Source organism: Pogoniulus pusillus, chromosome 4, assembly GCF_015220805.1.
Source record: "Pogoniulus pusillus isolate bPogPus1 chromosome 4, bPogPus1.pri, whole genome shotgun sequence".
Taxonomy (NCBI): Eukaryota; Metazoa; Chordata; class Aves; order Piciformes; family Lybiidae; genus Pogoniulus; species Pogoniulus pusillus.
In genome coordinates, this window is record NC_087267.1 from 12,637,912 (window position 1) to 12,650,658 (window position 12,747).

General features: G+C 42.0%; 1 protein-coding gene across 5 annotated transcripts in view; it reads left to right on the top strand.

Moving 5' to 3' along the window:
• Positions 1-579: 579 nt before the first annotated feature.
• The window catches only part of TMEM117 (transmembrane protein 117), a 336,585-nt gene continuing 324,417 nt past the window's right edge, over positions 580-12,747 (top strand). For 3 of the 5 annotated variants that reach the window (XR_010302061.1, XM_064142218.1, XM_064142219.1), the window contains exons 1-2: positions 774-857; positions 2,867-3,171. Coding sequence is in view for 3 of the 5 variants with exons in the window: in XM_064142218.1 (XP_063998288.1) it covers positions 2,895-3,171 (277 nt within the window). In the remaining 2 variants the exon portion in view is untranslated. Of the gene's footprint in view, positions 858-2,866; positions 3,172-12,747 lie in introns of those variants that run through there. The other 2 variants (XM_064142216.1, XM_064142217.1) reach the window with 2 other exon arrangements.

Below are 12,747 nucleotides of genomic sequence, written 5' to 3' on the forward strand. Positions count from 1 at the left end.
TGACAGTTCGGCTGAAGTGCAATGTCAACAGCTCTGTCAGGCTGCATGGAGGCATTCTGCCCGATACAGCGACGGTACCGGCTGTGTGTGTGCTCTGAACCAGCCTCACGATAGTCCTCTCCCGCGTACACAAAACGGGTAAAGGCTCCCCTCCCAAACGTTAGGGTTTCCCTAAGTCTTCTTTAGTGCTCTGGCTATTATTGCCAACCCTGCGCTTTAGGGACACATATCTCCCGATCTGACCTCGTATTCCCCATATTCATCATTTTCTACAGCTAATTTGCTTAAACCTGAAGCCTGACTGGTAGGAACTGAGCATCGTGACGATTTCGTTCACCTGCCCTGGCTAGATAAACCCCCGTTACTCCCAGGCCACCATTTTCCAGGGTGAATAAAGACACCCGCGGGGACAAGGCGCGGGTCCTTGCTAGCGGGATCCGGAGGAGGGACGGGCGGGGGCAGGCACGGGCGCCGGAGTCGCCGGGACCCTGCCGCAGCGGCGCCGCCCGCTTTCGCCGCGGCTGCGGCACTGCCGGGACCATCGCGGCCGCGCTCCCTCCCCCGGCGCTCTCCCGCGCACGGGAGCGGAGCGGAGCGGAGAGGAGGGGCACGGCCGCTGCCGCCGCCGCAGCCGCTCCCTCCCCGAGGCGGCCAGGGGGCGGTACGCCGCGGCCGCGCCAGCGCTGCTGTCAGCGCCCGAGGGGCTGGAGGGGCCCTGCCGGCCGCGGGCAGCTGCCAGGGGGTGCTGGCGCTCAGCGGCGCGGAGCGGGACCGCCCGCTGCTGAAAGCCGCACCGCAGCAGGCGCCGAGCTGCGCCGCTGCAGCACCGCGCCCGCGGTGCCGGATCCCCTATCGCGGTGAGTGAGGCGGGCAGGGGACAGCGGGCGGGCAGCCCCGGCGCGGTGGCGCTGCGGGGGCCCGTGGCCCTGTGCTCCTGCGGGGTGGCGGCTGCGGGTCTCCAGGTGTGCGCCGCGGACAGAAGGGAAAAGGGCCAATTTAACAGGTTGCGATGGGCGTGCGGGTCGTGGCTTTCTCGGCACCCGCATTTTTGGCGTTGAGGTAGTCAAGAGCAAGCTCGTTGTGAGCGATTAACACTGCTGCTACTGCAAATACCGGCTCCTCATGCTTTAGAACGCTTCCCAGGAAGCTGCGTCTGGAGTGTCTAATAACTCTCGAGTATCCGACAGCTGCCAAAAATGCTCGGACACATATAGTTGTTTATCTCCAGCCCCATTCGGGCATTAAGATGGTTCGTACACAAGGAAATAGCAAAACTTTTCTTCCCATTAACAGGAAGAGAAAAAAAAACCCAAACAAACCAAACAAAGGACATAAAAAGCTTTGACCATCCTTATGGCTCTAAAGGCAATTTAATGTCCCCCAAGTGGTATTTTCTTAGACTGCTGAGCCAATGGCTCTTGCTTTAAATCACTTCTTTAATAAAGTTTTCGAATGGCTGACATCTTCTTGAGCCAAACTTTTTAACTCTCAGAGGTGATGTTTTAAGAAAATGTAATTTATGCGTAAGGGGACATTATTATTGTTTATTGTTTAGTGAATGAATTGTCTAAATCAGCTCTGAGATTCTTTTATCCTTTTGATTTAAGGAGTACAGGATTCTCTGTAATTTTACTCGAATTGCAGAGTTAAATAATTTTGAAGGGACTACCTACAGGGAGACATTGTGATTCAAGACATTTCTAAGTTTGCAAACTGGTACTTAGTCAGAAGTCCAAGAAGAGATGAGTAATTCACTGGGGTTTTTTTAGGTCTTTTGGGACTGGAATTTTTTTTTTTCCTGCAGGCATATGGCATTTACAGAAATCTGTGCTGTTCAGTTAAGGGTACACTGTACCCTTCAAGGGTTGTGCTGTAATAAACAAGCAGTATTATTAGATACTTTTTTTTTCCCCTTCTTCTTCTATGCTTCCCACACTCTGTGTCCCTTGAATAATTGTGGTGTTCCAGAACACAAAGGCCTTCTATCTTTCTGTATACAAAGCAGTTCAACAGAATCAAACAACTAATTTGTTGTGAATAATAGAAAAAGAAATCAAATGGCAAACCCCTGAAACATTACCTGTGCTCACTTGCATTTTTCTTTAACTGTACTTCATAACCAGGCAAGTTTCAAAATACAGTTTTTGTATTTGTGCAAAACAGTCTGTGCTCAGGGCACTCTTTATCTTCCAGTTTTGAAAAATATGCTTAATTTAATTATAGCTGTACTCCCTGAAGTCACTGAAAAGATTTCCACAAACTTGCCTGCCCTGCAAGGATTAGTTCTCTCAAATTTTCCATCATGTTGCTCCTCATACGAACTCAAGGTTCTAATGTTGCTATATATATGTTGATGTATGAGTGTTGATATATTCTAGGAGTTGAGGCAGTAGAAGACATCACTGGCTTTACGGTCTTTTTCCATCCTTCTCCTATAAGTAGAAATATTTGATTTAGGTTTAGCGTGAACGTTTGTGAAAGCTGCTGTGGTTTTTGGAATGTGGCTGGGAAGGCACTCTGCCGAGTTTCGTATAGCTGGTCATGTTGTTACATGCTGGATTATCATGCCCCATTCTGGAGCAAGACATAACATAAAAATGTTTGAGACTAAAAAGCCTGTGTTGTAATGTATCTATGTCTGTCTGTTGTTTTTACATTGGAGTTATCAGACATTTCAGGTTTTCTCAACCTGGATCTAACAGTATCTTTTGATTGAAACTTTCACTGCTGGTCGGGTCTGAGAAGTTAAAGGTGACTAATGCCATAGTTACAGGGATTTGATTTTTGTAATGTGCAGATGTCTCTAAAGTGCCAAGAGTTCTGGGTGTATATATCTAACATTGTGTGTTTTTGTCTTTACATATAGGCGAAGAACAGTTCTACAGTGTCTGAGGATGGATAAAGACTTCCGCTACTACTTCCAGCATCCGTGGTCTCGCTTAATTGTGGCTTACTTAGTGATCTTCTTTAACTTCTTAATATTTGCTGAGGACCCAGTGTCTCACAGTCAGACAGAAGCCAATGTTATTGTTGTTGGTAATTGTTTCTCCTTTGTAACAAATAAATACCCCGAGGGAGGAGGCTGGAGATTTTTGAAGGTGTTTCTGTGGCTGCTTGCCATTCTCACCGGACTTATAGCTGGAAAATTTCTCTTCCATCAACGCTTGTTTGGTAAGTTCCACAATGCACTTACTGACTTCCTGATAGTGACCTTCTAACTTCTTCTTATAGCTTTCTACTCATTGCCATTTTGTAAACTTTGCTACTAATTGCTTCAGGTGTTTAGTGCTGTATAGAACTATGTACATCAAAGCTTACATCATTGTGGAAATTAATGCAACTCCTGTGAGCATAATTCACAATAATTTCAGTCAAAAAAGGCTAAAAATAGTGAAAAATTACTTATTTTAAGTACTTGAGAGGTCAGTGATTTCCACTATAATAAAAACACTCCTCTGCATCTTCAGATTGGTTTTTAAATCTTACTATATAATTTTCTCAGGAATTTTCAGAAAAGGCATTGTTCCTCGAGGTGACACTTCATGTCTTGTCAAAAGTCCCAAGTAGAAGCAGAGGTTATTGTCAGTGTTAGCAGATCTCTGCTGTAGAGCTCCTATGTGAAAACGTGAATTCTAGAGAAGCAGGAGCTGTGTGTCTCTTAGTACAAGAGTGAAAGAGTGAGATAGGAAGGTAGGAAATGGAAAAAAACGTGGAAGTAAATGCTTTCATGCATAGGATGTAACTAAACTGGGGAACTCACTGCACATGAACTGACTGAAAGGAATGGAATAACCCTGGTTTAAATTCTGAGACTGAGAACTTGGATGTATGTATGTAGGGATACAAAAATATCTATAATTGCCTTAACTAAGTCATGTAGTAAATATAGAAAAGGTTGCATCTGAGGGCTTAAGGTTGTCTCTAAGTTTTGGATGCAAGTAGAAGTTATGGAAAAGATTACTTTGCTCTCAGCATCTGCACTGTTCTTTGAAATATCTGGTTCTAGGTGTGTCATTGCTGATCTAGACAGACCAGTTTTATATTCTTCTGGTGGTAGGACTGTAGAATGGATGTTTACTGAACACCTCGAAGCACATGAGTGCTAGGCCATTTCCTTAGACTGTCTCATTCTATTAAGATAAAGAAAGAGCTGCTACTGTTTCAATAAATCAGTGTAAAGCTGTTAAGTCAAGGAATGAACAAGAAAAGCCACATTAGGAGACTTCTCTTACTACAGACATCTCTTGAAGCTGTTATTGTGGAAGATAGTTGAACATCTTTATGGTCATTTGGTGGACATTTTGCCATAATATGATGGTAATTGTAAAATGTCCCCACAAGAGGACATTTTAACTTAATTCCTGAGCTCTGGAATAATAATATTTTCAACTCTGCCTCCACAACTGAGCAGTGACTTTGTTAAATTGGAGAAGATGAGGGGAAAGTAATGAAACTGATGATAAAATTGGAAAACAAGCCCTATAATGAGAGGATAAAGGGAAGATTAGAGGGTGACTTGCTGAAATCTGACTTGAAGGACAAAACCTTCAGTCCAGCAAATGTATTGCAAAGTCCAATGCTTGGAAGTGGCAAATAGCCAGCACTTTTTTTTTTCCCTGAACTGAAAGGCTAGACACTGAGTGGAACAAGTTGTTATAGGATATGGTTTTCATTAAGTTTTTCTTTTTGGGAATATGTTCTAGTTTGACTAAAGAGTAATTCTCTGTCTTCCATCTAGGTAGGCTGTTATGATAGCTGCTTCTGGATTGGTAACTGTGTATCATAGATGGGACATAGCCTAACACAGATTTTAAAGTGACTCTAATCAGCATTACTGCCATATGGAGAAGTCTGCCCATCCTTCAGTGTCTGCCGCATTGTGCTTTTGTGCAGTTGCTCAGTGAAACAGGAGAGGGAACTTAACCCACATTAGCAGCACCCATCTTAATTCTGTGAGGATCCTATATCTGATCGTACTGATGTTTGTGGCAGCACAAAGATGGGATCAGCATTGGGAGGAATAACAGGCAAGAAATTTCTACCCCAATGGCAATTGCTAACTCATGGATGTTTGTGGTTATGATCTGGGTGACCATTACAAGTCTAGGGTACAGTCTGATTTGAGATTATTTGCTGCACATTTGAGTTTTGTAGCAATTTGAACTAATGGGGAGCTGCCACAGTCACAGCCTCCTAACCCCAGCCACATCTCTTCTGTGCCTCCTCAAGACAATGCTGCTGTTAATATGATGGAGCAATGAGCCAGATCGGGCAGCTGATCCCACAGAAAACCAGTTGCTTCTGTTGTCATCTACACTAGTTCCTTGAACTGATACAATCAATTGAGTGCCAATCCTGATGCAGTGGCCAAGGACTGTGCAGCCAAAATAGCTGGGGGCCATGGCAGCCCTACCTTGTGCTTGCTTGAGTGCTGTGAGACTGCACCCACATAGTGTGTGAGTGGAAACATGCTGTTGTTTGTGATACACTCTGAGCAGATGGTAGTCTGTGTGGCTGAAGAGCTGACTGTACTGCTGATTTATGTAGCCATGCTAGATGTAAACCAGCTAGTATGGATAAAATGATTGCATTGATGTGCTGATGATGTGGGTTTACAGATTGAGTGTATCTGAGTCTCAAGAAGACTTGTATAGACCACGCTGAAATCTTTCCTGTCAGTTGTCTGCTGCTATTTTTATGCTTTTCCTTTTGTTGAAATCTTCACTGAGTATGCCCTCTGGATCTGCTGGCATTAAACACTTTACAAATTCATCGCTTCATTGCTTTTAATTTCCCTAGTCTATCTTTTTAAGTAGCTGCTACTTCTGTAACTTTTTTTTTCCTATTTATTCTTTTATTTTGTGTGTAATTGATTGGAACAATTCTATTTTTTAAATACTTGTTTATTTTTTTTTTCCTCTCTGATAAATTACATTTGTAGAGGATTTTCTGACTGGTTGTTTACTATGGTCTCTGTATAACTTCTTGCAGTCAGGAAACCAAATAGCACCAGTCAATCTTCCCATGTCAGATTTTGGCTCACTGTGTAGGCTGCAAATAGAAATTGAGAAGGATTAATCTGCACATCTCACTTTAGATGCAGAGTGGTAGAAAGGATTTTCTTTCTCTATGCCCTTCCTGCTCTTTTGTCCCTTGTCTTCTGTATTTCTTGCTGCTGAGTTTGCATATGAACTAGAAAAATAGTGTAGCTAGAACTACGTGATGATACAGTTAACCATCTGTGACAGCCACTGTCTGATAGCCACAACTGTCATGAACTATAAAAATAACAGAAGTAAGTTCAAGCATGTTATGTTTCTGAAAGTGGAAGGACAAGGATGCTGGAAACCTTACTTATGCTTTATCTCTCTGAGACTGTAGAGAGATAAGAGGAAGGTAAACTGCACTGTTGAGAAGTAGAGATCTTGGTGGGATGATTTCTGTTGATAATACTCATTGCCGCCTTTGACAAGTAACCTCTTCAGGGTCTTCTTCAGGACACCTATTGTGACTTAAACCAAGATTAGAAAACAATTAAATTTCTTGCTCTTCAGTCAAGAAGTAACTTCATCTGATAAGCATCTCTTGTGATAAATGTTTCCAGGGAAAACAGCCTCTATCCAGTGTATGCTTTATATCTTTATGATATATGGTCAGAACAAACAGAATTTTAAAGCTGATTTCTGGTTGTTATCCACTCTATTCCTTTGATTCATCAGTAAGCATAGCTTCTGTTTGGTTTGATATGGTGTTCTACTACGCTTTTTATATTGCAGTGGAAAACATAAGGTCATAGATGAGTACTGGAAGTTTGGGGAAATAAAAATTAAAGATATAATACTTCAGTTGTTTTTTTGTTCTGCATGAGAGAGTTACTTGAAGCTGGGAAAAGTAGTGACTTCCTTACACTTGCTTGGAGAGTTCTTGGTTTGTTTTTGGCTTTATTAAAAGCACAAAGAGCTTGCAAACAGACCCCGTGTGATGACACAATACATTCAGAAGATGCATGCAGATCTTAAATCCTGGCTTAAAAGAGTTCCTGAATAAGCACTCACATGCTTTTCATATTGCTCAGGGACACTCTCTGGAAAAATAACAGTTTTTGATGTGTAGAAAGTATATGTTTTAATAGGCAGCTTCTTGGCATATGCTCAGATGCAGTTCTTCACTCCAACCTCAGGCCCAAATTCTGAGTTCAAGGAGAGGTTTTTTAGCCCGAAGTTCAGGCTGTGCATTGTGCCTCAATGTGTATAAATACGATCCATCATGTAAATTCAGCATCATCATTCATTTGAATAGACTTTCAGCAGCGTGGATAAATTTGCAGTGAACTTGGAAAAATGATATATTATTTTTTTCAGTCCAGCATCTTTGACCATTTCCTATGTGTAATAATCCTTAGCTTATGCTGTGTATTAATACACTGCTTTTTAAAAACATTCTTATTGAAAAACATACATGTATCTACCTGTCCATTTTTTTGCTTCCAAGTGATCATGAAGATGCCAGGGGAAATTTAGGCTTGAGGTGAGGAGAAAGTTCTTCACTGAGAGAGTCATTGGACACTGGAATGGGCTGCCTGGGGAGGTGGTGGAGTCGCCGTCCCTGGAGCTGTTCAAGGCAGGATTGGAAGTGGCACTTGGTGCCATGGTCTAGCCTTGAGCTCTGTGGTAAAGGGTTGGACTTGATGATCTATTAGGTCTCTTCCAACCTTGGTGATACTGTGATACTTATTAATATCTGATTAAAAGCCTGTGATTACAGAGCCTGGATTGTGTTCAATTGCCAATGAGTGTGTCCAGGTTTGTCTTTGTAGGGTTTTTTTTGCTAAATGATGTGCATGGAAACTCATTGCATTATAAGAAATGATGGAAACAAGATGTACAGAGCTAAAGCCAGATTTCTTAAAACAGGGAAATCATCATCATGCTGCAAGAAAATTAGAGCTCTTGAATAAATGTTGAATTTAATGGATTACTCCCACAAATGTTCACAGTACACAGTTTGTATAGAATTAAATGATAATCTGAGCTTCATAGACACTGGGGTGAATAAATAAAGCAGTCTTTATAGGAACTGCACAGAGTTGTGGGCACACACTAATGTTGCAAATTCTTTAATGGAGGGTAGTGCCATGCTGGGAGCAATTTCACGACAGACAGTTTGAACCAAAACACCCACTGTGGACCCGTTGTCTGAAAGCATAACCTTTTTTTTGTCCAACAGCTTATCTAGAAGGCTCTAAAAGATACTTCAAACCTATTATAAAGAGACTCTTCAGTGTCTTTTGTGCTGAAAGTTGAAGTGTGTATCAACTGAAGCAATGGATGTCTGCAGATTGCAAGAGGAAATTCGGCAGAATAGAATTTAGTCTGGATGATCATAGAATCATAGAATCAACCAGGTTGGAAGAGACCTCCAAGATCATCCAGTCCAACCTATCCCCCAGCCCTATCCAGTCAACTAGACCATGGCATCGAGTGCCTCATCCAGGCTTTTCACTGCATAAGAAATGTGAATCTTTTAGGTGACTAGTAAAGATAGGATAAATTTGTACAGTAGTACATATATGATTAATTAGTATCCTGATATATTAGGAGTCATGCTAGTGTAGAATCTGGGCTGTGAGCTGCTAAGATTGGTGTGGCATACCACTTAAATAGTATCACAGAATCACAGAATATTAGAGATTGGAAGAGACCTTCAGAGGTTGAGTCCAATACCCTTGTCAAAGCATGGCCACCTAGGGTAGTCCACACAGGAATGCATCCAGGTAGATTTTGAATGTCTCCAGAGGAGAAGACTCCACAACCTCTCTGGACAACCTTTTCCAGCGCTCTGTCACTCTCACGGTAAAGAAGTTTCTCCTCATGCTCAGGTGAAATCTTCTATGTTCCAGTTTGTATCCATTTTTCCTTGTCTTATTGCTGTGCACCACTGAAAAGAGATTGGCCCCTTCCACTTGACTCCCCCCCTCAGATATTTATAGACATAGTATTGTGTGTGTACAGTAGGTAATGAATCAAATATGATCTGTTAAAAAAATACTGATAAGATTTGTGCATGGTTGGTTGGTTGTTTTTCAGCTAGATTATTTGCCTTTCCTGTTTCTTGTTTAATACCAGTCATATCAACACTTGTGCCACTATCTGTAGGAGCAATGATGGTTGTATGTCAGTACTTGCATAAAATTCTAACCTGTTTGATAGAGCATATTCTTTTCTCTTGTCAGCTCTGTAACTTATGCTAAGGTAAGATCTGTCACATAATACCCAACAACTTTGTTCATCCTTTCTGTATTCCATCTATGACTTCAGCCTAGTAGAAAGCAACTGATGTGATACCTGGTAAAAAAAAAAAAACACCTGCTTTCAAGAGCCTGTTCTGTGTGAATTTCAGTAATGGTGATCAAGTTAATTCTGTTGAAGGCATCCAAGGTCTACTGTGATTACTTGACAATCAATTCACCTCTTTTGTTTCCAGTAATATGTTGAAGCAATACAATAAGATTATTTTGGACCTACAGAATGTGTGCCAAGAGGCCAATCTAACAGTTTGCTAATAATAACACACAAATGGCTGTGAGCAAGCATTTCTGAGAGCCAGAATCCTCAACAAAAAAACATAAAAAGGGAGCTCACAGCCAGCCACTGAATAAATGCAGGCTCATCAGATTCCAGCTCTAGCATGTTGCCAGTAAATAAGATGTTAGTAAAAAAAAACTTTGTCAGTCATGAGGGAGACCACAAGTGACCTTTCAAATATAAATGAAAAAAACATGCAAGTGACCTGCTAATTTCTTCTTTTACTCTTGTATTTCTAGAAGATCTGTAACATCTTTCTTCTTCCTCTCTTCAGGCTCAGTGAGAAGATTACTGTCATCTGTGCTTAGCATTAGTTGTGGAAACAGTCTCATGCTGTATTACTTTGGGTAGTAAATTGTAGAGTTTAATTGGAGAGGTACAGACAGTAGCTATGAAAAGATGATTCTGTCTTCAGTGAGAGCTCTGGTTCTACCGGAGGCATGTATCCCCTTCCCCAAGCAGCAGCACGAGACTGTGAGAAGGCTACATGTGTCAGATTATCTGTAATGGGAGGGCTCTGGGGAATATTTAGCAACCAGTAACTGAAAACTAAAAATAAGCTCATTGCTACTTCATCCTGATCTGTCAACTTCGTGTTTTGATCTTTTTGATGTGTCTTTCAGATTTTTTGTTTCCATATGAGACTGGGAATGAGTTTGGAATGATGCCTGTCACTTACAGGAATAATGTGTCTCTGTTCCATGATTTCCAGAAATAGAACTTAGCCTTTTCCTGGCAGAAGCAGCCTGATGGGCATAGTGCAGGTGCAGCCTAGTGCAGGGGCAAATGCCTTCTATGCTTATTCCATACATCACAGAGATGGAGAGGATGTTAGTGTGGAACATCTCCTTGCCATGTGCCTGATGAAAATTCTTGAGGAGAATGTGGTCTTCTTGGTTAAACTATGTCCTTTCAGAGGTCACTTTAATAAGCTGTCAGTAGTGTGAAGGTCCTTCATGTACCACACAACATTTCTGTTTGCGTGATTCTGCTGGGACTTCAACCCAGCCTGTGTATCTGCTTTATAAAGTTAGACTTATTTTCAAAGAAAAATAAAAAATCCAAAATGCAAAAAGCATTTTCATCCAATTGGTTCAGATAAAGTCACAGTATCACAGTATCATCAGGGTTGGAAGAGACCTCACAGATCATCAAGTCCAACCCTTTACCACAGAGCTCAAGGCTAGACCCTGGCACCAAGTGCCACATCCAATCTTGCCTTGAACAGCTCCAGGGACGGCCAAGAGAGCCAGTGGCATCCTGGCCTGCATCAGGAATGGTGTGGTCAGCAGGAGCAGGGAGGTCATTCTGCCCCTGTACTCCGCACTGGTTAGACCACACCTTGAGTACTGTGTTCAGTTCTGGGCCCCCCAGTTTAGGAGGGACATTGAGATGCTTGAGCGTGTCCAGAGAAGGGCAATGAGGCTGGTGAGAGGCCTTGAGCACAGCCCTATGAGGAGAGGCTGAGGGAGCTGGGATTGGTTAGCCTGGAGAAGAGGAGGCTCAGGGGTGACCTTATTGCTGTCTACAACTACCTGAGGGGTGGTTGTGGCCAGGAGGAGGTTGCACTCTTCTCTCAGGTGGCCAGCACCAGAAGGAGAGGACACAGCCTCAAGCTACGCCAGGGGAGATTTAGGCTGGAGGTGAGGAGAAAGTTCTTCACTGAGAGAGTCATTGGACACTGGAATGGGCTGCCCGGGGCGGTGGTGGAGTCGCCGTCCCTGGAGCTGTTCAAGTCCTTTGGTTTCTAAGTAATGTGAGATGTTCATGCCTCAACCATGTTTCACTCCAGAGGCAGCTGCATTTTAGCTATAAGCAGAGTCAATTCTACAGTGTATCACACACCTGCTTTTTAGCATTACTTTAACATTTAATCCACAAGTAGTCCTGACTTGTTATTGCCCAGACATCAGCATGGCAAGGTTCTTTGGTGTCATTATCAAGGCCTCATTAGAACTGACTTTCAGCAGCCCAGTCTCTGCAGCACAGCCTAGGAGCAGATGACTGTATAGGTGTTGGGGAGCAGGACTTTTGACATTTTGAAGTGAAAATGCTGATAGTAGTTTAGTGATGGTTATGATGGCATTTTAGTGATGACAGTGTTAATAAGAAAAATACTGAGTGTTTTCCTCTTCAGTGTAAGTGCCCAAAAACATGTAACATGTTTAAAAATGTGCCCTCCCTTAAGTTTGGCAAAGCAAGGATCTAAGATTTGTAGATTATATATCTAAATAAAGAGGTGGAAAAAAGATCTTTTAAGACATGAGTTAAAAATTCCAACCATGTTTTTGTGCTTTGCACATTTCCTTTTCTGCACTGATAGGTGCATCTATCAATTAATCACTTAGAATGACAAGAAAAATACTATCTTTGGCATGCTCGAATTGACCATTGAGAAAGTTATAGCAAAGTTTCTGATTTAGATGTGGTTATCAACTGTTCATTAGTGTGATTTATAAGATATCAACTTTATGGGTTAAAGCGGTGGTGCTTCTGTCTCACTATGTGACAGTAGCCCACTGTGGATGCTGAGATAAAAGAGCAGGAACAACTGTACTGATAACTCCCAGAATAGTTTCCCAGTCTCCAACAATTTGCTCAGAGTTAAAACAAAAATATGTCTATTTTTAGATGCCTTTGACAGTCATTCTGAAGACAAATAATAAAGGTAGTAGTTAGCATTAGTCTTTGTTCCTGCCTACCTGTAACTAAGAAGCAAATACTTCTCAAATTTTCACATGTACTCATAAGCCCCCAGATTTACTGACTTCTGCATCCTCCTACTTCTGTTAAGATACTGGGAAATTCATTGGGTTTGGCTGTTTGCTTGAAGTCCAGATAAAATAAAATGTTTAAAACCAAACAAGTTCTTCTGGAGAGGCCCTCCTGGCTTTTAACACGCATTGAATTCATTTATTGTCTGCAACACTGGAGTATGATCTTTCCAAGTGGACAGCTGCTGAAGGCTTTGTAGGCTCACTTAAGCACATGCTAAATATTGTTCTCTATCTCTGGGGCATTGATGGGGCACTGATACAATGTGTGTCTACTAAGAAGCACACTTTAATACTAAAGCAAACAATGAACTAAATCTGTAGAAGTTTCAGCTAAAATCAGAGATGCTGAACAAATAATGAAAGTGAGAATTATGACAGGGAGACTA